At 44.8% G+C, this 25,927-nt stretch overlaps 1 protein-coding gene across 5 annotated transcripts in view; it reads left to right on the top strand.

Annotated features, from left to right (window-relative positions):
* The window catches only part of RAPGEF4 (Rap guanine nucleotide exchange factor 4), a 168,627-nt gene that overhangs the window by 113,014 nt on the left and 29,686 nt on the right, over positions 1-25,927 (top strand). For all 5 annotated transcript variants that reach the window (XM_083706177.1, XM_083706179.1, XM_083706178.1 and 2 more), the window contains 12 exons: positions 264-348; positions 1,254-1,314; positions 3,227-3,303; positions 4,701-4,847; positions 6,274-6,392; positions 9,648-9,736; positions 11,307-11,385; positions 19,578-19,728; positions 21,784-21,872; positions 23,010-23,040; positions 23,630-23,708; positions 25,480-25,626. In XM_083706177.1, coding sequence (XP_083562303.1) covers positions 264-348; positions 1,254-1,314; positions 3,227-3,303; positions 4,701-4,847; positions 6,274-6,392; positions 9,648-9,736; positions 11,307-11,385; positions 19,578-19,728; positions 21,784-21,872; positions 23,010-23,040; positions 23,630-23,708; positions 25,480-25,626 — 1,154 coding nt within the window. The remainder of the gene's footprint in view (positions 1-263; positions 349-1,253; positions 1,315-3,226; positions 3,304-4,700; positions 4,848-6,273; positions 6,393-9,647; positions 9,737-11,306; positions 11,386-19,577; positions 19,729-21,783; positions 21,873-23,009; positions 23,041-23,629; positions 23,709-25,479; positions 25,627-25,927) is intronic.

The raw sequence follows: 25,927 nt of genomic DNA, 5'->3' as shown, positions 1-25,927 counted from the left end.
ATCAGTTAACTATGGCCAGGTAGTATGGTCTGAAAGCCGGTAAAGCTGCCATCTTGTAGAAGTTGATTAGGGCTGGATCTGATCATTGTCTGGACAGCTGACTTCCTGTAGCTACATATATATCACCTTGGGTTCTTTGACGAAATAAAGGTGGAATATAAATATAAGACCACAAACAAATATGGCCAAACAGTTCACTTAAATTTAGTTTGTGATATTCTGTTGTTACTCAGTTTGTAATATTTGTGTATGCTTTATCATAGGCCTGGCCAGAGAACTGCCGATGACCTAGAAATTATATATGAAGAACTTCTGCACATTAAAGCTTTGTCTCATCTTTCAACAACAGTGAGCATTTTATATTTTGTGACCCTTAATGGCAAATAAATAAATGAATAAATAGAATTGTAGAATTGAGCGATGCCTCCCTCTATACAGGTACAAAAGGGGCATAATATTGGATTGTGAGGACAAGCTCTGTCCCAGCCAATCATTTTGTTACACATTCATGATGATTTGTGCTCATGATGGTATCTGGGCAGTTACACACAATCACACTTTAAATACTATTTGCACTTGAAAAATAAGTTTCAGGGCAGACTTACCACTTCATTTCCCATCGTTTCATGTCCCGTTACTACCTGTTGAAACCCCAGCACTTTTTATATATCACAAATATTCTGGGGTTGTATGAGTTTTGTTGCATTATAGTGCCACAGTGTCCCAACAGCAATAACCCTTGGGGAAGGATTGCAGAACAATTTATAAAGCGGAATTAGGTGCGAACAGGCTAGTAAATATCCACCATTACTGTCTTGTTGTTGCAATGACACGTTGCAGAATATACTTCAAAAGCAAAGCAAAACCCAGCCATATATAAGAGTGACTGGGTGGGCATGTGGTGTCCTCCATATAATTGCATCTATACAAGGAATTTGTATGCTCTTGGGTTTGATTATGTTCATCCCATAGCACTATGTCAGACTGCTGTCTGCTACTTTCTGCTAAATCCTACCAAATTATTTAGAGAGTCATGTACTTTCTGCATGACTTCTCATACTCTCTTTGCATTCCACTGCAGATGCAATAGTGACCCTACACTGACGAAGATGCTCAACGCTGCTTTCTGTGACTGTTTTGGCACCCGTTCCCTTCCGAACCCTCCCCCACCCTTCCTATGAGTTGATATATAACTACACAAGTCAAGGATGTAAAAACAAAACTATAATGCTTGTTGTTTGTCTTGCTTCAAGGTAAAGCGGGAGCTAGCAGGTGTTCTAGTGTTTGAGTCACATCCCAAAGCAGGAACCGTCTGTAAGTGAAATTAATTTTACCACAGGTTTACACTTGAGCTAACTGTATTGACCTAATTGCTTTTGGCACTGCAGTTGAAAACTCAGGACCCGAGGGCAAAAAAAGAAGAAGCACAAAACCTTAAGGGATTTGCTGGGCCATTTGTACTGGGGTTGTGTATCCCATGTTAACCTGATTGGCTGAGCTCAAGAGTCTTTTACCTGATTCTGGACAATTCCACCCCCTGCCCCCCACTTCCATTGCAGTTCTGTTTAACACAGCCCACAAAGTTTGGCAGATCTCCTCAAAACCCTCTGGAGAGAGTTTGGAGGTGGGTTACGAGGGGCTGTAGGGAAGAGGGTAAGGAGAGATGTGTTGCATGAGCTGTCTTCTGCATGCTCAACCTTGGACAAAATCCAGTGCTGGTTTTTTTCCTAGAAAAAGCAGTGCCAGAACTCACCATGAACGCTTCCCTCATTCTCTTACAAAGGACAATGGCATCCACCAGAGTGGTGCTGGAATGGAGTTTCTCTTGAGTTCCGCTGAAAAAAAAAGCCCAGGATAAATCCCATTATGTATGGGATGAATTTATTTATACAGGACTCGGGTGTTTATTAATCACAGGGAAGGAGTCAATAGTCCCTTTTTGTTCTCTGTGAGAGTGAATTGTAAATGCCCACTTTTCAAAACAGGATGCTTATTCCATCCATATTTATTTGGTAGTATGTCATAGGGATCTTCATAGTGCATACTTCCAAATAATTTTGATTGGAAATAGCATTGTTAAGCTGGGACTGCACATGCAGCAGAATGGATCGTACCATTTCAGACTTCAAATGGGGGGGGGGTGATTTTGAATGCTCCCCCATGCAAAAAAGAAAAGTCCTTTCAAGGAAGAAGTCTTGGAAAATCAGGGAGAGAGGTTCTAGCTGAACCTACTTCCTGGTGTGATGATGATGATGATGATATTTATATGCCACCCATCTGACTGGGTTTCCCCAGCCACTCTGGGCAGCTCCCAACAAAATATTAAGAACACAAGAAAACATCAAACATTAGTTAGTTTTATTCTCCCAGAGAGCTTTTACATACTGGAACATTGAATACTCAGCTGTTGTCAGAAGAAGTACAGTGGACGCTTGGGTTGCGAACGTGATCCATGAGGGATGCATGTTTGCAACCCGCAGTGGCATATCTGCACATGCGCGGGTTGCGATTCAGCGCTTCTGTGCATGCACAAAGCGTGATTTAGTGCTTCTGCACATGTGCGACCGTCGAAACCCGGAATAATAATAATAATAATAATAATAATAATAATAATAATAATTATTATTATTATTATTATTATTATTATTATTATTATTATTATTTATACCCCGCCCATCTGGCCTCCCCAGCCACTCTGGGCGGCTTCCATAAAAACCAAAAATACATTAAAATGTCACACATGAAAAACTTCCCTGAACAGGGCTGCCTTAAGATGTCTTCTGAATGTCAGGTAGTTGTTTATCGCTTTGACATCTGCTGGAAGGGCGTTCCACAGGGCGGGCGCCACTACTGAGAAGGCCCTCTGCCTGGTTCCCTGTAGCTTTGCTTCTTGCAATGAGGGAACCACCAGAAGGTCCTCGGCGCTGGATCTCAGCGTCCGGGCAGAATGATGGGGGTGGAGACGCTCCTTCTGGTACTTGCGGGTTTTGGCGGGTGTGTAACCCGAAAAAACCCAACCTGAAGAGGCTGTAACCCGAGGTATGACTGTATCTTGTTTGTGCTTTGCATTCTACCACCTCAGAACCCCAGTACTTCAATCTTCTGTGGATTCCACCCCCTGTTGTGCTTTTAAGGTGTTGAATGTTCCTCTTTTCTCAGTCAATAAATCTCATTACTGCCTCTCCTCCCTGGCCACTTTACATTATTCTCTCTCTCTCTTCTGCAGTATTTAATCAGGGAGAAGAAGGAACTTCTTGGTACATTATTCTGAAAGGATCAGTCAATGTAGTCATTTATGGCAAGGTACTGTTTTAAGTTTCTTAGTATTTCTCGTATTTCATGTACAGGTGATGCCCGGAATGGAACGCCAGCATAAAATGGTTGCCATTTGGATGTGCCTAAAATTATCACAGCTTGTATGTGCGCATGCAGTCATATGTGTGTTGTGAAAATGTTTGTTTTCTACTGTGGAAGCAATGGGCAGTATCCAGCCAAATACCGTATTTTTCTGTGTATGAGACGAGGTTATTTTATTTTAAAAATATGCTAAAAATGGAGGGCCGTCTCATACATGGATAGTGGAGAGTTGGCATGGGCAATTGGTAGCTGCCGCAAGCAGGAGATTGTCAGCAGTGCTTTTGCGGGTGATTGGTGGTTGCTTTTGTTGAGTGTGCAGATGATTGGTGGCTTCGTCGATGTGCATGTGATTGGTTGTGGCGGTCCTGCAGGTGAGCGATTTTTGGCTCCCCACCCCAAAAAAAGCTCAACAAGTCTGGGCAATCTCTCCCCCATTTTCTCAATTAGGAGTCCCGAAAAAGAGGGACATGGGGGCTTCTTATACACGGAAAAATACGGTATATCCACTAGCACAAGGATGTCAGCTTAGCCAGTATAACCTCTCCTCCCTGTTCTTTCCCTGTGCATCTCTGCACCCTCCCTTATTCTGTGGGAACCCCAAAAACGGATTTAGGGGACGTACGCAACAGCTAGAAAAGCCTGTGAGTGAATTCCCCATTCCTAGTATGTAGCCAGAATAGATGGATCTGGGTTAGATCCATGTCTCTTGTCAGCATAATGCAGCTTCATCCGTCCAACCCAAACAACTGTGGTTCCTTTTAAACCTGAAGTTATGCTGCAATTTATGTTACCATTTGCATGCTGTGAGCCACTCTGATGACATATTTAAGGGAAAAAATGGCATAAGATATTTTTTTAATAAAATAAGCCCAATATTTTCTTTGGTGTTAAGGAAAAACTAGATACAATTAAAAACTCTTCTTGTCATTATAACAAATGGGACTTAACAGTACAGTCTGATAGCAGGCAAGAATACACATCAGAAACTGGCAGTCTATTGTTCAACAAACTTGATTTAAAAATTTTGACTTTATAAAAAAAGAAAAAAAAAAGAAAGTTGCCACCATTAGCAGAGCCAGAAGTCTGTCTGTCTCTGAAACAAATTTCAGAGAACAAACCCCATTCTTTCTTTGCCCTTGCCTTTCTGTAGCATTAGTAATAACCAGCTGCTATGTATTGTCTTCTCATCGCTATTTTGGCTGTTAAATTTCCTGCCAGATACATTTGTTATAGTATTTGGCTTAGAAATCCTGTGTTTGCACATGGAGCGTCAATGGGACAAACTCCCCAATTACGGTTTCTCTGTGTAAATGTGTTTTTCTTCTTCTTCTTGTTGTTTTTAGGGCGTGGTATGTACCCTACACGAAGGCGATGATTTTGGCAAGCTAGCATTAGTGAACGATGCTCCTAGAGCTGCTTCCATTGTTCTGCGAGAAGATAACTGCCACTTCTTGAGAGTCGACAAGGAAGACTTTAATAGGATACTGCGGGTAAGTTAAGAGTTTGCCCAACTTTTAAGAGCTTGCACTAGAGCTCTTGTGAACGCTTCGCAACTCTCCCTTCAGGTCTCCGCACGCCCGAGGTCCCTTCGCTCATCTGTGCACAGACGTAAGCGATCATTGGCAGCTGTTGCACCACTGCTGGTGTAAAAACAGTGGTGAAAGAGGGTGTTGTATGCTGTGGAGCACACTGCTGAACTTTGCAAAAACCATTGTGCTTACACTTGGCTGTGGAGAGAATGATTATGACTGGAATAGGCTCTCAGTCTTCTACTACTAGTAGTAGTGGTAGTGATAGTAGTATAGTGCTAATAGTACTACTCATAATTGGTTAAGCATTAGTAAGGTATCTGAATCCAGTTTTGTACTGGGGGGGGGAAGGATTTAGTTGAAGTATTGTAAGGAACCTAAGGCAAAGCCTTCCCTTTGAACCATGAGAAAAGAGATCTGGGGAAATGGATTAATTTTCTATGGAGTCTGGATAAAAAGAATGTGTTTAGTACTTCAGCTGTAATGCAGGAAGATTCATGGATAGATAAAGGAAGTAGAGAAAGCAGCTTAGGTTGGTTAAATTTCGACCTAACCGAACACAATGTTGTGATCTACAGTCCTGATGACCCAAGAGAAGTTTGTTTGTTTATTGAATTTATATCCCGCCTTTTTCTCCAGAGAGCTCAAGGTGACACACATGGTTTTCCCCCTCCTGATTTAAGCCTCACAACAACCTTGTGATGGAGGTTAGGCTGAGAGATTGTGACTGGCCCAATGTCACCCAATGAGCTTGATGGCTGAGTGGGGATTTGAACCCTGGTCTCCGAGGTCATAATCCAACACTCTTAACCATTGCGTGGACATGTGAAGTCCCCCAGATCCCGGGCGCCCCCCCGTCATGTGGAATAACGACTCAAGACAACGTGCTATGGGATTAAATTGGCCACAACTTTATTATATTTCAGATGTGGGTAGACCTTGGCTCAGGCATTGGGCGTTATCCCTTCGCGCCAGGCTCCCTAGGGCTGCACAGAGCTGCGCGAAGCCCGGGACTGCAGGCAGCTCTGCGCAACCCTCGGGAGACCGGCGCGAAGTCGCGCCGGTCTCCCAAGGGTTGCACAGAGCTTCCTGAAGCCTGCATTCACCCCATAGGACGCACACACATTTCCCCTTCATTTTTGGAGGGGGAAAAGTGCGTACTATAGGGCGAAAAATACGGTAGTTGCAAGTTTCATAGAACTTGCCCCACAGATGCCAATAACACTAAAGGGTAGCTATCTTTCCCGGGATGGGGGCCCCATACTTTTTCTTTCACCTCTAGGTGTATAAAACCATACATCAACGGCCTTTTAATTTTTATTTGCAGCACGGCTTTTTACCAAGTTGTTTCTATCTGGCGTGTTAATGATTAAAAATCATCTTTCAGGATGTCGAAGCAAACACAGTCAGACTTAAGGAACATGACCAAGATGTCTTGGTACTCGAGAAGATCCCAGCAGGAAACAGGGCTCCTAATCAAGGAAACTCGCAGCCTCCTCAGCACAAGTATGATTTAATTCCACGGTGTTGATGCAAGACTATGATTAACGCTTCCAAATGGTTTTATTTAGCCAATAGTCTTTTCTTCCTGCCTTTGAAAAGAGTGCATTATGTCGCATTTGAAAAGATATCACCAGCTGGTCACATGCCCTGTAGCGCACAACATATATCAACTTGCAAACGCATTAGCTGTGGCCCTTTAGCTGTCAAAAATCAACTCTAGGCAGGTCTCGCTGTAAATAGTCCCCACGTGCAAAATCTGTTCACAGGCCATAAGGAATGTTATTACTGAGCAGAGTAATTACTGATAAAAAAAGCTTTTAAAACCGCATTGGTTTTGCTATTAAGAAAAGATAATTTATTATTTTTATTTCCAATTCCTAAAGTGCACATCTATCTCGTTAGTCCCCTTGCATCAAGTTGTTTGGCCCAACTCCTGCAGGGTAGGAATTGAGGATGTACTGAAGGACTGCCTTCAGAGGTCTTTTAAAGGATGCATAGGTACTTATCTCCCCTTGGCTTAGGGGTTGCATAACTCCATACCCTCCAACATTTCTCCAATGAAAATAGGAATGTCCTAAGGAAAAGCAGGACATTCCAGGATCAAATCAGAAACCAGGACAGCTTCTGTAAATCTGGGACTGTCCCTGGAAAATAGGGTAGAAGGAGGAGGAGGAGTTTGGACTTGATATCCCGCCTTTCATGCCCCTTAAGGAGTCTCAAAGCGGCTAACAATCTCCTTTTCCCTTCCTCCCCCACAACAAACACTCTGTGAGGTGAGTGGGGCTGAGAGACTTCAGAGAAGTGTGACTAGCCCAAGGTCACCCAGCAGCTGCATGTGGAGGAGCGGGGAAGCGAACCCGGTTCCCCAGATTACGAGTCCACCACTCTTAACCACTACACCACACTGGCTCTCATTTTGGGGCACATCACTACAGATCCCTATACAATGCCTGGCATATAGTAGACCCTATAAGTGCCTATGAGTAATCATAAGCAGCTTTCATGTCTCTGGGATAATTGTTCCCAGTACACAAGGCACCAGTGTCCAGAACTGGCTTCTTTCATTTGGGAAATGGCAAAGGCTGGAAAAGGCTTAAGAATTGGGAACAAATGACCTGAGATGCAATTTGGGTCTGTTCCATGTTCCTCAATGCTACATCTCTCTTGCAGTGTTCAAAGGGATGTTGCTAGCAGAGCCCACTGTGAAACACTCCCTATGCCCCTCTCCCTTTACGGGCAAACACATCTTCTCTTTGCCGTCTGATCTCTTGCAGAGTTCTGCTGCCAACTAGTCTCCAGGCACCGCAAGCCACTTCCACAATTTCGTTTCCACTTTCATATTGAAAGTACAGCAAGCTCTCTCTCTCTCTCTTTCTCTGCTTCACTCCCCAAGACACACAGTTAGTATCTCTGCAAGTATCTCTCTGTGCACTTGGCTTAACAAGGGCTTTGCATTCTTGGGACATCAATGCAGCTCTTCCCAAAGGGCTGGCAGGTAAAAGAACCGTATGATGGCCAGTCCTCAAAGTAAGGAGAAGCTCCCAGAAGCTCAGCTCCACTACTTATTTCTCAGCAGGAGCTTTTTTCTTCTTTTTTTTAGGGGGAAGTTTCCTAGATTTCCCCCTATACTTGAGCGCGGTAAAATGATGCAAAGTTGTAAGAAGAACCAAGAGGTTCACTAAAAGAAACCCATTTACTGCGGAAGGAAATAGGAAAGCTTAATAGATAAGTTCCTATTTTTCAGTGAACCTCAATAGTTTGATGCTCAGAGAAGTAACAAATGGGGCCTGTTAGCTTCTTTCCTGATGGCTGCCTTAGCTACCGTTTTTCGAGGGCTACTTGGGGATACGAGCCAGCTGGCTCAATTTGGGGAGAAGGTACAGATTTCCTAAGGACCTTCCCCCTCATAATTCAAACGCTACAAGAGGCAAGAGGCAACTCCATACATGACCCACCCCTCCTCCCTTTTGGGATCACATCTTAGCTGTTGCCATTGGCCATCGCAGAGCATTGGGGTGAAAAGAGAGAGAAAGAAATCAAACACGCTTACAAATGCGTAACGTAGGATGATGACCACACATGAAGCATCTCAAGCAAATGTCATGGCTTGGATCCCATCACAAGGAACTTCATTCTGATCAAGGCTAGCTTGACTATGAGGCAAAGTGAGATGGCGGCCTCAGGTGTCGGATACTGGGTGTCCGTTCGTGAATGAATTGTGGGAGCCTCCACCCCCACCCCCGTCATTCCTCCTGAGATTCCCCCATCCCACCCCCAGTTGTGCACTTCTGCTGGAGGACAGGACTGTGCCGTGTGGCCAGTTCTGCAACCCCTAGGTTTGTCTGCCGCCCTTGGCAGTGGTGGAGGGCACTGTCCCGTTCCCAGTGTTGCAGTAAGATTCAGTGGCCAGCCTGGTCTGCTTCTGTATGTAGAATGGTGGTTGGTGTGTGTGTGCATTCGTGCGCCATCTTGCCTTTAAGTCCAGAGAGCAAAGGAGCTGGCCCTGTTCCTAAATGTGCCTGTTTCCCACCCCAACTGACCCAACGGCCATATTGACCATGCTTTGGCTCTCCTCTTGACTGTTGTAGACTGTCATGTGGAGGGAGACTGGCTGATTGAGAACAAATGGGTCACCAGCCCACCAGCCTCAATCTGCCCCTCAACCAACTACCTGCCTTAACATGCTGCCCATCCAAGGGGCAGCACAGCCTGCTAGCTTCCTCCTCCTCCTCCTCCTCCTCCTCCTCCTCCTCCTCCTCCTTAGTCTCAGTGTTGCCTCTTGTAGAAAGAGGAAGATGAGGACAGAGCTAGAATGAGTTGGCTCTGTCTGTCATTGGCTCCACCTCCACCCTACTAGCCCCAGCGGGGAATGGCTGCCACTCAAATTGTCTAGTGGCAAGTGCTTGTTTTTGGGTGTCGCTATTGCGTCCCATATTTCCACTGCTCTGCTGGCAGTTCTGTTCCCCTCTCCTGTAGAAACAACTCACTTGTCTTTTTTTTTTGGCCCTTTTTTTAAATTGAAGCTACTAAAACAGGTCATATTGCAAGCATATCATATTGCAAAACGCATGCTAAAATCAATCAAGATGTAAAGATATTCTACACTGAGTATCTTTCCTATGCTAAAGGTTTACATACACACACGCACACGTGTGTGTGCGTGTGCGTGTGTGCTTTGTTACACTCTTATTCACCTTCTCTTTTCAACAAGCTCAGAGTAGTTTTTTAGGTCACTGTTTCTTTTCTTCCTTTACTCAGGTATATCGTGATGTCAGGAACGCCCGAGAAAATTCTAGAACACTTCCTCGAAACAATGCGTCTCGAATCAGCGTTAAGCGAAGGAACAGGTAGAATGTTGAAATAAAGATGTCGGTGCAGCTGTAGATCAACGTAAAAAGTGAATGCTGCAATCCGACATTTCCAAACTGCAGTCATTCGATTTAAACTGGGGCTTAAGCACCCAGATTCTTTGGCCGAGAGTGCAGCTCGGTCTTGCTTTTGTACTGAGTGTCGCTGTTGCATTCAGTGTGTGTTAGAAAGATCTACAACATTGAAACAACCTTTCGGTGATGCCCTAAAAAGTAAGGGAGGGCTAGCATCAACTTTGCAGCTTCTCTTAGGGACATTTTGTTTTATTTTCCAAAACCTTCCAGTACAACTTCACTTTTGAAAAGTATTTTGAAACAGCCCTTTTCCAAAATATCTTGGGGCAGTATTCCATTTGTTAGCAGGCAACTAGAAATTTGAACCACAACATTTCTCTCTTTGCTTGTCAGATCACAAACATCTGCAATCACTGATTGCCCCCCACCCCACCTTTTGCATTATTTTGAATTTGTTTTTGTTTTGTTTAATCAGTTTGTTTGCATAGTAGCAGTGAAAACAATGCCCTGGCAAACAGCCATCATTTTTTGTACACTTTCCACTGAAATACATTTCCTTTTGCGCTAGAGGGCATTGGGGGACCACATAAATTTGATCTGAGCCGGTTGATTTCAGGGAAAATATCCAGGATTAAAATGAGTCATTTTTTCCCATGAAAGATTTGACTGATTGGTTAAAAACATATGAAAGTCACTTCCAAACACTGGAGCTATATATTGCTCCTTCATATATCTAGCCCATACATCCAATCATCCCAGGTTCTTTTGCTTGTCCCCTAACTCCCTGCTAACAACATACAAGCCTCCTTGCTCTTCCTCCTATTCCTAAGTTCCTCATTTCCTTGCCACTTTCTTCCCTGCCACCCTTAATTTGCTTCTACTTCCTCCATCCATCTGTCTCATGAGCCTCTGCTTCCACAATCCACTCCCTGGACCTTGTGTCTGTGTTTAATTCCCCAAATTCCTGTGCCCTCTTTTCCCAGCTCCTAGTCAGAGACATCTTTAGCTAGAGCTCTGTAAAATACTTACAAGCAACCCATGGCATAGCAACAGCAAAGCCGGTGGCTAATTATTTCAAAAAACTGCCTGCCATCTTGTGTTGCCCTTAAAAAGGCAAAAGGAAGAAAGTTTTTTGGAAACAATTGTTGTGTGCAGATAAAAGGGAGCAGACAGGAAAGCCCCATTTTGCAAGCAGAATGATCCTTGCAGTTTCTTAGGATCCAAGACAAATTACTGTAATTTACAGTGCAATTTTATATGTCTATTCAGATATAAGTCCCACGATACTCAGTGGGGTTTAAGTACATTGAGTATTGGACCTGGGAGCAAGTCCTACTGAACTCAAAGAGACTTGCTTCTGACAAGACTTTTCTAGGATCGCGCTGTTAATTAATTGCTTTTAATGTGCAAAACACATCTGGTATAACTCTTTTTGTGCTGTTTACCACAGAGGAGGGAACAATATATTTTGCAGTGGTGGGAAATTATATTGGCATGCAGGAGTATAACGTTCTGTTACTTTTGATTTTCACAGATGCTGGTGTACTTGATTTTGTTATGATGCATTGCATATTCATGCCAAATAATCAGCTTTGTCCGGCTTTGATGGCTCAATATCCTTTTTGATTATTATTTTTTTTAAAACAATGAAAACATATTAGACACCTAATTCGGTGGTCAGCAAGGCTGGCATCAACGCTTGGCGTGGTCAGGTAGCTGCTGAAGTACCACATCCATCAGTGGACCCTCTCTGACAAGAAACCCCCGGAAGTTAAGCAAGAAAGTCAAGAAGGGAGAATCAACTCTTGGGAGCTTTAGGTCTTTCTCACTTTATTCGTTTTGTTACAATGCTGTGCTGCGTTTCTCAGGATTAAGTCCTACTCTGTCTTGGGATTTACTCCCAAGTCAGGGATGCATGTGGCGCTGTGGTCTAAACCCCTGAGCCTCTTGGGCTTGCCGATCAGAAGGTTGGCAGTTCGAATCCCCGCAACGGGGTGAGCGCCTGTTGCTCGGTCCCTGCTCCTGCCAACCCAACAATTTGAAAGCATGCCAGTGCAAGTAGATAAATAGGTACCGCTGCAGCGGGAAGGTAACCGGCGTTTCCATGTGTTCTGGTTTCCACCAGGGTGTCTCGTTGTTTCAGAAGCAGTTTAGTCATGCTGGCCACATGACCCGGAAAGCTGTCTTTGGACAAACACCAGCTCCCGCAGCCTGAAAGCGAGATGAGCACCGCAACCCCATAGTCACTTTTGACTGGATTTAACCATCCAGGGGTCCTTTCCCTTACTCCCAGGTCAGAGTACATAAGATGGGAGCCTGTGAGTATTAATCATTCCAGCATCATTCATGGTGGAACTAAACTCTCAAGCCATCTCATTCCTAGAGCAAGATTAACCAGTATGGATGGAACATCTGCCTTAAGCCTAAAGCTCTGAATGACTGCAAGTATTTTGCAAGCCACTTTCCCCATGCTCAGGAAAGCCCTGTTGGATCAAGCCAAGGTTTATATAGTCCTGAACCCTGTTCTCAGGGTGGCCATTGAGATGCCAATGGGAATCCCGCAACCAGGGCATGAGTGCAACAGCGCTTGTGATCCCCGGCACCTCTGCCTCCTATTGTTTCCCTTGCTTGTTTCTCCTCCACCTCCATCCCCAAGTGTTGGCTTTACCCACCGGCAGGTTATACTATATCATTTAAAATAATAAGCTCTTTGGAGGCCACCTATTTTCAAATTTCTACATCGGCTTGCATAATCACCCTGGAAACCAGATCTGTTTGAGTGCTATTGTGGTGCCACAAATAGCAAAAGTAATTAAAAACCTGTGACATGTGTTGAGGAAAGCAACAAAAAGCCACATAAATACAGCCCAGCTGACGGTATTTGTGTGTGTGTGTGTGTGTGTGACAGGAGCAAAATCTTTTTTTTTTCCCACCAAAGAAACAGATGAACTAAATGTTGGAAGTACAGAAATCCTGCCTGGCTTCAGTCACGTTGTGCAAGATGTAGTCCGTTTTCGTAGCACAGAACCTAGCTTAGATTTAATTCACATTCTCCTGCCTTTTTCATTTCTTAGGACCTGGCATCTCTTGGATTTCAGCTTCCTTATTGTTCACTAAATGTAGCTTTGCATGGTCTCCAGGGGTGGACTTAAGACTGTGTACACATTACTGGCTTAAAACAGAACTAGGTCCAGATGGGCAGGGATGTTGTTGTTTTTCTGTGTTTGAAATGAAGTTAGTTTTGGGGAAAACAGATCAAACCTCAGCATTTCCCAAGGAACGACAGGATAGATATGGGTTGTGTGGTGAACGTCGTGTGTGCACCACTTCCCAAACCAATGTTGGGAGCGTACTGGATTCAGAAGTGTGTGCACAGCCCTGTTCTCAGTCCTTTTCTGCCTCCTGCCTCTGGCCTTTGGTGTCAGTCTCTTACTAGTTTAATGCACAATTCTCCACCAACACCCACTCCAAACCTCTTCTGTCTTTTCCACCAAGCCTCCAGACCAGATTTGTGGGTGGTGGAGGTACACAGTTGAATACCACTTATTGTATTATTATTATATTATTATTTCTGCATTGTTTTAAGAGAAAGGTTAGCATGTTACACACACATGATCTGATCTCATTCATCTACTCTCTCATGGTGATAAATACCGAACATTCGGTTCCAATGCACGTGAAAAGGAACTACCGTATTTTTCCTTCTATAACACGCAGATTTTTTCTTCTAAAAAGGAAGGGGAAATGTCTGTGCGTGTTATAGAGCGAATGTGTGGTCCCTGGAGCCGAAAAATCATGCAAAAATCAAATCGCGGCGCTGCACGCTGCACGGAGAAGCGAAACCTGAAAAGAGGAAGCGGCTACTTTCCTGCATTCTGCCTCAGGGTCTTACTGCCCACCCCCTCTGTTTCGCTGCTGTGTTTGCTGAAACGGAACAAAGAGCAGGGAAAGCCCCTCCCCTCCAGGCAAGCTCCGGTGCTGCTGGGGGAGAGGGAGAGAGAGGGGGGAAGGGAGAGAGAGAGGGGGGAGGGGGAGGGAGAGAGAGAGGGGGGAGGGAGAGAGAGAGGGGGGAGGGGGAGGGAGAGAGAGAGGAGGGAGGGAGAGAGGGAGAGAGAGAGAGAGAGAGATGGCTGGCTTGGGTGGGGGGAAACTTTTGCCTTTCTTTCCTCCCTCCCGTTAAATCCCTCTCCTGCATTCTTAGCCAGCTGCTTCTCTGCACACCCCTCTAATGTCCCTTCTTTGTTTTTCCTTCGCTCCCCACTTAAAATGTGGTTACAAAGCATGGATCCTCAGGATCTTTGCATTGGGTCACCCCAAATTCACCATCAGATCACATAGCATGTCCATGGCTACAGCCTGCACCAAAAAAATCACGCACCCACTGTTGCCTGGGGCTGCAATGGTGCAAAAATGTGGTTAAAAAGCATGGATCCACAGGAATTCTCAGGATTTTGGCATTGGGTCACCCCAAATTCACCATCAGATCACATAGCATGTCCATGGCTACAGCCTGCCCCCCCCCCCAAATCACATACCCACTGTTGCCTGGGGCTGCAATGGTGCAAAAACGCGGTTACAAACCATGGATCCACATGGATCCTCAGGATCTTTGCATTGGGTCAGCCCAAATTCACCATCAGAGCACATAGCATGTCCATGGCTACAGCCTGCCCCCCAAAAATCACGCACCCACTGTTGCCTGGGGCTGCAATGGTGCAAAAATGTGGTTTAAAAGCATGGATCCACAGGAATTCTCAGGATTTTGGCATTGGGTCACCCCAAATTCACCATCAGATCACATAGCATGTCCATGGCTACAGCCTGCCCCCCCCCCAAATCACATACCCACTGTTGCCTGGGGCTGCAATGGTGCAAAAACGCGGTTACAAACCATGGATCCACATGGATCCTCAGGATCTTTGCATTGGGTCAGCCCAAATTCACCATCAGAGCACATAGCATGTCCATGGCTACAGCCTGCCCCCCCAAAATCACGCACCCACTGTTGCCTGGGGCTGCAATGGTGCAAAAACATGGTTACAAACCATGGATCCACAGGAATTCTCAGGATTTTGGCATTGGGTCACCCCAAATTCACCATCAGATCACATAGCATGTCCATGGCTACAGCCTGCCCCCCCCCAAATCACATACCCACTGTTGCCTGGGGCTGCAATGGTGCAAAAACGTGGTTACAAACCATGGATCCACATGGATCCTCAGGATCTTTGCATTGGGTCAGCCCAAATTCACCATCAGAGCACATAGCATGTCCATGGCTACAGCCTGCCCCCCAAAAATCACGCACCCACTGTTGCCTGGGGCTGCAATGGTGCAAAAACATGGTTACAAACCATGGATCCACAGGAATTCTCAGGATTTTGGCATTGGGTCACCCCAAATTCACCATCAGATCACATAGCATGTCCATGGCTACAGCCTGCCCCCCCCCCCCCAAATCACATACCCACTGTTGCCTGGGGCTGCAATGGTGCAAAAACGCGGTTACAAACCATGGATCCACATGGATCCTCAGGATCTTTGCACTGGGTCAGCCCAAATTCACCATCAGAGCACATAGCATGTCCATGGCTACAGCCTGCCCCCCCAAAATCACGCACCCACTGTTGCCTGGGGCTGCAATGGTGCAAAAACATGGTTACAAACCATGGATCCACAGGAATTCTCAGGATTTTTGCATTGGGTCACCCCAAATTCACCATCAGATCACATAGCATGTCCATGGCTACAGCCTGCCCCCCCCCAAATCACATACCCACTGTTGCCTGGGGCTGCAATGGTGCAAAAACGTGGTTACAAACCATGGATCCACATGGATCCTCTGGATCTTTGCATTGGGTCAGCCCAAATTCACCATCAGAGCACATAGCATGTCCATGGCTACAGCCTGCCCCCCAAAAATCACGCACCCACTGTTGCCTGGGGCTGCAATGGTGCAAAAACATGGTTACAAACCATGGATCCACAGTAATTCTCAGGATTTTGGCATTGGGTCACCCCAAATTCACCATCAGATCACATAGCATGTCCATGGCTACAGCCTGCCCCCCCTCCCAAATCACATACCCACTGTTGCCTGGGGCTGCAATGGTGCAAAAACGTGGTTACAAACCATGGATCCACATGGATCCTCTGGATCTTTGCATTGGGTCAGCCCAAATTCACCATCAGAGCACATAGCATGTCCATGGCTACAGCCTGCCCCCCAAAAATCACGCACCCACTGTTGCCTGGGGCTGCAATGGTGCAAAAACGTGGTTACAAACCATGGATGCACAGGGATTCTCAGGATTTTTGCATTGGGTCAGCCCAAATTCACCATCAGATCACATGTCTGTGGCCACAGCATGAAGCACAAAAATGATACATCCACTGTTTCATTCAGAATGTTTTTTCCCTTGTTTTCCTCCTCTAAAAACGATGTGCGTGTTATGGTCAGGTGCGTGTTATAGAGCGAAAAATACGGTAGATCCCTGCTTGCATTGAGGGAGGAACGGGCTGTAAAAAATTATTGCAATTTTAAAGCAACGAAACTTGTCGAGATTGGTATTCAGTCACAACATCGTTGTTGATTAATACCTTTCAAAATTACAGCCTCTGTCATTTATTTATACATAACGCTATTATTCTAATAGATATGCAGTGTGAACATTTGGGGAGGGAGGGTTCCCTCTCCCCCCCGCACATCCCACGATCACATTTGCATGGGAGAAATTATTAGCAGAATTAAAAATAAGTAGATGAGCAATGAAAAATAACGGCAAAAATTACTAGTGCATGTCGTGAGTCACTTAATAAGCAGATAGAAGGATATTAAATAATTACAGGGCTTGCATGGTAGAATCTGCAGGGAGAGAACAGCTCAGTGAAATGCTACTGGATTTATGAAATGTTATAACTGTCCCTACAAACAGTTAAAGGGACCAACCTAGGCAATGCAATGTCTACTCTCACCTCCACCAGGTAGCCTGACCTTTCTGATCTCAACCAAATATATATATTTTTGTAAGTTCATTTAAAACCTGCAGTCATGACATACTGCACCATGTTCCTTAGACATTCTAAAGAACAGGTGATTTTTATTTTGTCCTCGTATGTAAAACCGCAGAATTCAAAGAGGGTGTACTTTCTTTTCCACATCACCCTAGATTTCAGTAGGATGTCCCATGTCCTAGGCTGTTAAGTAGCTGTAGCAGTGTCTAAGGGAAACAAAAAAATGGCTTAATAAGCCCAGTTTCTATCCCCCCCCCTTAAATCACTGCTTTAGTCATATTGTGCATATATTGTGCAAGAGATTCTATTGATGCATTTGTTTTCCCTTCTGATCAGCTCACAGTCTCTTGAGACATCCCAGAGATTGCATGTCAAAGCCCCCGTGCTTTGATTTGAAAGAAACAGTTTATTTTAAGACTTACATTCACCAAGGCCCTGTGCTTGTCAGAACTGTCATATGCAGAAAATATTCTGGGCCATTAATTCCACATGGAACGCACAAAATACTATTATATTCAATTTCCTCCCTGTTTCGTGAGGATCTAGCTATATACGGCTGGCTGTCAGATCTGTCTGTCACTGGATCCCAAGTCAGCCTGGACTAAGTAGAATTTCAGTAGTGCTTGTAGACTCATCTCTGCTGCCCCTGGACTGATAAGAGATGCATTGTGAACAAGCACATCCCTCAAACCAAGGTTGTGCTGGGCAGTCGCCATTTCTGATCTTCATGTCAAAACTTGCCCTTTCCAAAAGGGAGAAGTTTACACCTGAGTTGCCCTGTAACAACAGAACTCTAACATATGCGTACATTTCAAAATACTGTTTGCTGCACCTGTTCTGCATGGGAAAGAACCAGGATGCAGAGAAAACTGCTTCTGACGTTGGTGAGGGTAGCATTCCATTGTATCTTCATTGCTGGCTTGCAAACAGTAAGAATCACAATGAAATTTTAATGGATTCCATTGACTTGTTTAATGATACAGATTTATATTATTGCTAGCATAACCATATATACATTTTTTAAAAAATGTGCTCTTTCCCTTGGTCATGCTGGACTCTGGGTTGCAAATGCACACATATCAAAGGTCTGTGTGAGCAGAAGGTTGATGAGGCAATGTATCTATGTGCAAAGATGCTCTGCTTGTCTTATTTTCAAAGGGCGATGGCTGTGAAAGGCTGGGGCTTCAGAAAATTCCATCATAAATGGAAGCAGCAATTGCTGCTGTTCATTGTTTCATCCCAGACCTGGAATGGAAATCAGTCCAGTGAATTTGATTAGTACTCACTCATAAGGTTCTTGGGTTGGTTGGTTTTTTAAGGCTGTAACTGATACATCATGAATGACCTTTTTATTTTTATTTTTATTAAAAACATTGGTTTGATGTGTCCTGTAAATCAGAACGAGTGGTGTGGAAATAATTGTGCCATTAATTATGTTGTCGAACTAATTACATATATTACATTAAATAGTGGAAAGTGAGAAATATAATATTTGGCAGAAAGTGGACTGCAGCAGAAGAGAAACAGCGCTGGTTGTGACAAAGATAGGTTGGAACAGAAATAGCTGCTTTCTTACTTCCCTAATGAAAGGACAGACTGAATTATGTTAGGGAAGGCAAATGCCTCACCTCCACTGACAGGAAGGCAATGTACCACAACATCACAGAGTCCCAGGCTAATGTCACCACAGTGCAAGCTAGAAGTGGCAATAGAAACTAGAACCAGCCCTACGCCCTCCCCTCTGATCTGTAGCAGTGGCCTGGAAAACCAGTGGTCCTTGCTTTCCCCCCAATGCATACACACACACAAACACACACACACACACACACACACACACACACACACACACACACTTTCATATGCCCCATGCTGACAAGCAATTAACTTGTGAATAAATCACAGCAAGAAGAATCAACAATTGTAGCATGTACATCTCCTGCAAATAGAATCACTGAGGTCCTCCTCCGAGGGCCTTCTGGCGGTTCCCTCCTTGCGAGAAGTGATGTTACAGGAAACCAGGCAGAGGGCCTTCTCGGTTTTTTGCACCTGCCCTGTGGAACGCCCTCCCATCAGATGTCAAAGAAATTAACAACTATCTGACTTTTAGAAGACTTCTGAAGGCAGCCCTGTTTAGGGAAGTTTTTGATGTTTGATGTTTTAGGGTGTTTTTAATATTCTGTTGGGAGCCGCCCAGAGTGGCTGGGGAAACCCAGCCAGATGGGCGGGGTATAAATAATAAATTATTATTATTATTATTTCTCTGCAGAGGCAAAAACCACAAGTTAAAGTTGAAGAGCACAACAACATCAGCTAAAACAGGACTATAGAAATGTGCTTTGCTACCTGCCTCCTACACAAATACAAAACCATAGAAATAATATATCTACCTACACTGTGTTCAGTTTATTACTACAGTGGCTATCGTGCATCTTTCTGCATCTCCCTTAAGGCCAGAGGGCTTGCCTTGATCCCACTCTTCCACCACCAACAAGCATCCACAGTCCAGGGAAAGTAACAAATTGGGTCCATGTCCCTTGAACCATTTGCCAATTGTACTTTTACAAGGCAAGGCCCATTGGGTCCATCTCCCCACCACCGCCATGCTAAGTCATCAAAAGCCATGAAAGTATATAAACTGGAGAATGCACAAAATGTGATTGATCTTGAAAATCCTGCTGGGCAGTTGTGTGTGCATCAATTTTAAGCGCGCTATGTTATGAGGAAGCGATGGGAAATTCTGAGGGGGGTGGATGAAGTAGCAGAGTGAACGTTTTCCTTGACATCTTGGCACTTACCACGCTCAGCCTTCGCAGGGTACGGAGCAAGAAAAAATGGATTATGCCCTAAACAACAAACGGCGAGTCATTCGTTTAGTGCTGCAATGGGCTGCTTTGTATGGAGATATCCTGCAAGAGGACGAAGCGGCAATGGCGTTTCTGGAGGTAGGGCGCAATTGCTTAGTACTGCTGTTTTGTTGGAATCAATATTAACTAGTTACTGAGGCAGGAGAGCTGAGCCAAGACTGTTTCCCAAGCTTTAGAATTCTCCTTCCTAAGGACGTTACATTCAAGCACAATCAACTATAGATGTCCTTCTTGGGCTGCTTTGTATGGAGATGTCCTGCTGCTGCAAACAATATCATGCCTTGTTGCCACTGGCTGCAATTTCAGGGAGGAAAGTGGGGGTGGAGATACCAGTCTGTTTTCTAATACAGAAACAATCACATTGAAAGAAATGGACATTGTGAAAATATGGAAACTAGACGTTTCCAGTGCAATCCCATGCATGTAATACTACTTAGCAGTAAACAGTACTGTGTTAGGTGGCGCTGTGGTCTAAACCACTGAGCCTCTTGGGCTTGCGAATCCGGTCGGCGGTTCGAATCCCCGTGACGGAGTCAGCTTCCATTGCTCTGTCTCAGCTCATGCCAAACCTAGCAGGACAAAAGCATGCCAGTGCAAGTAGATAAATAGGTACCGCTGCAGCAGGAAGGTAAACAGCATTTCTGTGCGCTCTGGTTTCTGTCACGGTGTTGCATTGCGCCAGAAGCAGTTTAGTCCTGCTGGCCACATGACCCGGAAAGCTGTCTGTGGACAAACGCCAGCTCCCTCGGCCTGAGAGCAAGATGAGCGCCACAACCCCATAGTCGCCTTTGACTGGACTTAACCGTCCAGGGGTCCTTTACCTTTTTTTACTCTGTATAGAATTGCAGTCAAAATGATGTTCTGATTAGCATACTGCCCCCTCCGTTTTTCACGGGAAAACCATGGCCGTTACCTGGGAACACCAAGCCATTTCAGAAATAATAAAATATTAAATGTGTACAGTGTATTTTTTTAAAAATCCCTAACTATAAGCTGTGGTCAAGCAAAGCTCCTTGGCATCATCGATGCAAATGCAAGCCAAGTACCGCAAATGACCCCATAGCTGCTATCACTGTTTGACTGATCCCTTTTCAGGTGTCCATATAAAGGCTTAAATGAACTTGCAAGGAAGAGGGAGTTTTCGTGAGCGCACTATCTCTGCTGCCCTCATGGCGCTGGGTGCAAGTTCAAAAGTGATTGCCTGCAGCATGGAAACCTCCTGTACTTTGGGGAGGATGCATTTTGGAGCCCAGATTTTTCACGGGAGCCTGTGTGAATACAGGAGATTTCTCCCTGCAAACAGCCCCCTTTGAACTCGTGGAAGGTGGCAGGAGTGGAGCCAGTGTGCCCATGCGTTCACGTAAGCCTCTACCTGCAATCCTAAGTAGGGCTTGAGTTTACCCTGCTCTCCCCAAATGTTTCAGCACATGAGATGGAAAATCAAAAGAGCAGATCTTACTGCCGTGTTTAAACATGATGATAATAAATAAATAATAAAATAATAATAAATAACTGGCTAGGTTTGACCAACACGAGTAGATAAATAGGTACCGCTGTGGCAGGAAGGTAAACGGTGCCCTGATGGTGTTTCCTGCTTGGCAGGGGGTTGGACTCGATGGCCCTTGTGGTCTCTTCCAACTCTATGATTCTATGGTGTTTCCGTGCTCTCTGGCACTTGTCGTGGTGTCAGAAGTGGTCAGAAGTGGCTGCTGGCCACGTGACCCGGAAAGCTGTCGGTGGACAAATGGCGGCTCCCTTGGCCTGAAGCATGATGACAGCCGCACCCAATAGTTAAGTTGGACTTGACCACCCAGGGGTCCTTTACCTTTACCTTTTAAATAACTGACACTGTCTCTCTCTTTAATGACATGGAAGATCTGTTGCTAGAGGTGACCATCTCACTCTGCCAACTCCATCTCTTGAGATAATATTGGATTAGAGGTGGAGTAAGATTCAGAGGACATCTTCCATCCTTTTGAACTTTTCCAATGCGGACATTTGTTTCTCCGGTATTTTTCAGGAACTTCTATTGAACCGTTTTTCTTTGTAGTCAGCCCACCTGCAATATATATCTTGACAAGTTGACTGTCTCTTTGTATTATTGTTTGAAGGGTGTTCTTTTTCATTTAATAGGAGTTTTATGTATGTGTATCAGATGATACGAGGATGATTACAGCCCTCAAAGAGCAACTACCAGAGCTAGAGAAGACTATGAAACAAATGTAAGCATAACCTTGAATTTGTTCATCTCTATACTAGCTTTTGCAAATGTGTGAAACCAGAGAGAAAGCTTCACTGTATTCCATCTCCCCATCAGCAAAGAATTTAGCTAGAACTTTTTTTTAGAGTTTGTATACCAAAAAGAGTAGGAAGACATATAGTATTATGAAATGTCATTGTGCTATTGAGCAATCAACCACGGTTTAGCATGATATCCAAGCCAGGCCAACGAAGTGGAGTAGGGAAACTTGAAGTGCTATGGCATCCTACCATACACCTGTGTTTCTAGATGTTACAGGAGAGAGGAAGAGGAGGACTGCGGTTTGCAAACATGCATTTTGAATCCTGCAAAGGAATTCAGTACGTTTCCAAGCACAATTCAAAGTGTTGGTGCTGACCTTTAAAGCCCTAAACGGCCTTGGTCTAGTATATCTGAAGGAGCATCTCCACCCCCATTGTTCTACCCAGACATTGAGGTCCAGCACCGAGGGCCTTCTGGCGGTTCCCTCACTGCGAGAAGCCAAGCTACAGGGAACCAGGCAGAGGGCCTTCTCGGTAGTGGCACCCGCCCTGTGGAACGCCCTCCCACAAGATGTCAAAGAGAACAACAACTACCAGAATTTTAGAAGACATCTGAAGGCAGCCCTGTTTAGGGAAGCTTTTAATGTTTGATGTATTACAGTATTTTAATATTTTTTTGGAAGCCAATACCTGTCTTTTCCAGGTGACTCCCTGCCTGAAACCCCACAGAGCTGTTGCCCGACAGTGTAGAAGATGAACACTGAGCTTAATGGAATCTACAATCCACTAATGGACTCACTGGAAACGCAGCAACCTATGTTACTGTGTTCCTCCTCTTGAAACAGCTTTGCTTCAAAAAACAAACCAGCTTGATCTCTTTTTTCATACATAATGCAAAGCAAGGATTCTTTGAATGATTAATTAAATGCTAGAAGAGTTCTTTTCCTAGCCTCATGGGGAGAAGGAGAGTGGCATGCACAAGCCTGAGGCTTCACTTGCGTTTTGCTTGTGCACATAGTGCCAAACCATGGTTTAGTGTTACGTGTGAAACAAACCACCGTTGCTAAAATCTTCCAAATTTCACCCTCCAAAAATAGGCTGTATTTTTCTTTTTGCAGATCAGAGGAAGCTAAAGCACCACAGAAAAAGGTAACTATTTTGACTGCTCGGCTCACATAAAATGTTAAACTGTTATTTTCCCAACCACTAAAGGCAAGTGCACACCTATGGATTGGCAAGTACATCTTTACTATAGTATCCTGTCCGACGCATCGGTATCGTTTATACTTTGGAAAGCACATCGGTTGTGCAGACGTGCTATAGTCTTGGGTGTACGCATAATGTTACATGCATGCGGTTAAAACAGAAGATGTGAAGGTGCCCTGAGAATTTAGCCTCCGAAGAAGAAGCAAGTCCACGCAATGAAATTCGATCAGATCTATGGGTATTCTGTTATTCTTTCTCCCCCACGCACCATCAGCTGTATAACACATCACAAAGTTAAATGATGGGATTCACCACCACAGCATACAGTGGCGGCTGCCAGCTTGGATGGCTTCAGAACGGGATTAGGCAAACTCATGACCAATAGCCGCTAGCCACACAAAGGCTTTGCTGGACTGGGTAGGTCTTTGGCCTGATTTGGCATGACAACTCTTACGTAATATGCAGTAGCTTTCTGGAAAAGTTTCCTGCTTGCATTTACAATCATGGCGTTTTGTCGGGTTTGTTTCCCCAGCACAAAGTTCTCTTGCAGCACTTCAACACGAGTGACGAAAGAACGCAAAAACGGCAGCCCATAAGGGGAAGCGATGAACGTAAGTCATTGAGTATGATCACAGGACTTGGGTGATAGAAGAAAAGGACCACCAGCCCCACGTGGAATTTTGTCCAGGGTCTCTTCTCATGTTGAGACGGCCCCTGAGCTGGGTTAGGAGTGGTCAGGATTAAACCATCTTCTCCCCCCTAGCAACTCACCGCCCTTTCTTAGTCTGCCAAGAATCAAGGACTGGTATTTATCTGGACTGCCTCTCCTGGTCTGCCCCGCAGAGGACCTTAAGGTCCACAAATAACCATAGTTTAGGTGTCCCAGGCCCTAAGGAACTCAGACTATCCTCCACCAGGGCCAGGGCCTTTTCAGTGTTGGCTCCGACCTGGTGGAATGCTCTGTCCCACGAGACTAGGGCTCTTCAGGATTTAACCTCCTTCCATCAGGCCTGTAAGACAGAGCTATTCCGCCTGGCCTTTAATTTGAATTCAGCCTGATCTTTTATTTCCCTTCTCTTCCCTCCCCCTCCCCTTTTATGAAGATCACCCGCTCTGAGACCCCACAGCTAATTCTCTGCTGGCCTCCTCGCTGGCCCAAGTAGGACCAATTCCGTCAGCTAGCCCTGGGGATTATCTAATGCTTATTTCCCCTAAATTGATTTCTGAACTTTGATTTTTTTTTGTTATTCATGTTTTTATATTGTATTTTATGCTGCTTTTACAATTAAGTGTTTTAAATTTGTGGTTAGCCGCTCTGAGCCTGGTTTTTGAACTGGGGAGGGCGGGGTATAGCTAAATATTTATTATTATTATTATTATTATTATTATTATTATTATTATCATCAACAAGGATAAAGATGCATGCCTACTGCCAATCTCTGGGACTTTCTGGGTCAGCTCCTACTCCTCCTTGCTGTTGGTGCCCTGCTCTCTCAACAGCATGTGAGCGGTGTGAGGAGCAAGGAAAAGCAGAAGCAAGCCTCCACAGATCTTGCCTCCTCCATCTCGGAGAAAGATGGGGATCCTGTGGTTTTCCAGATGTTCTTGGACTCCAGCTCCCCTTCGCCACAATGGTCGGGGGTGATGGGAGCAACATCAACTTCCCCATCTCTGCTTTAGGATTGGGCCTAGGAGAAGCAAGAAACTATGGGGCCCACTGAGAACACCCTCCCCTTTAACAAAATAAAATAAAATAGGGCAGTGCTAAGTTGCATACAGTTGTAACGCAATACCTCAAGGACCACCTCTTTCCATATGAACCTACTCGGACCCTGAGGCCCTCCTTCGTGTGCCTCCTCCTCGAGAGGTTCGGAGGGTGGCAACATGAGAACAGGGCCTTCTCTCTAGTGGCTCCCCATCTGTCGAATGCTCTTTCCAGGGTAGTTCACCTGGCGCCTTCATTATACACCTTTAGGCGCCAGGCAAAAACGTTCCTTTTTAACCAGGCCTTTGGTTGATCCGATTTACATCCTATGCCCTTTTAAAATGTATTCTTTGTGTAGGGAGGGGAGGGGGTATTGGGTTGTTGTTTTTATTTTTATTAGGTATTTTGTGGTTTTATATCTTGATTTTATTCTGTGAACTGCCCTGAGACCCCAGGGTATAGGTCAGTATATAAATTCTAATAATAATAATAATAATAACTGAATTCATATATTGTATTTTAATATTTTGTTGGAAGCTGCCCAGAGTGGCTGGGGAAACCCAGCCAGATGGGTGGGGTATAAATTATCATTATTATCATCATCATCATCATATTCTGCATCCTACCTTGTTTCATCTTCTTACAGCCCTTATTCATGATGTGCCTTGTTTCTGAAGTTTTGTTCAAGGTGTACTGCATCGACCAAACCTACACTACAATCCGCATTCCAGTGTTGTCTTCCGTAAAAGAAGTTATCAGTGCCGTAGCTGACAAGCTGGGCTCTGGAGATGGCTTGATATTAGTAAAGATGAGCTCGGGAGGAGGTAAGGGCATTTGCATAATCTTTAACACTCCTCATTTACCTTTGGGGCAGCAGACCATGAAGGAATGGGGAAAGCTCGCACTGATTTCTTTAAAGACTTTTTGTCTTTCATTTTTAATACCTGGCAAACCGGACTGCACCTTTCGCTGTGGGCAATGGAATCTAAATTTCTGCACCTTGGCTGTCATCAACCTCCCCACAGCCCCACCCCCAAAATCTGCAGCCAAAAACCTCAGTCTGAAGCTGCAGCACATTACACAAATTAGATCCATGGCCAGAGTATGAATGTAAGCTTTCAGCCT

This window comes from Podarcis gaigeae, assembly GCF_964106915.1.
Source record: "Podarcis gaigeae genome assembly, chromosome: 1".
In the NCBI taxonomy this organism is placed as follows: domain Eukaryota; kingdom Metazoa; phylum Chordata; class Lepidosauria; order Squamata; family Lacertidae; genus Podarcis; species Podarcis gaigeae.
The sequence above is the reverse complement of the archived record's forward strand: the minus strand, read 5'-3'. Positions and strand labels throughout refer to the sequence as shown.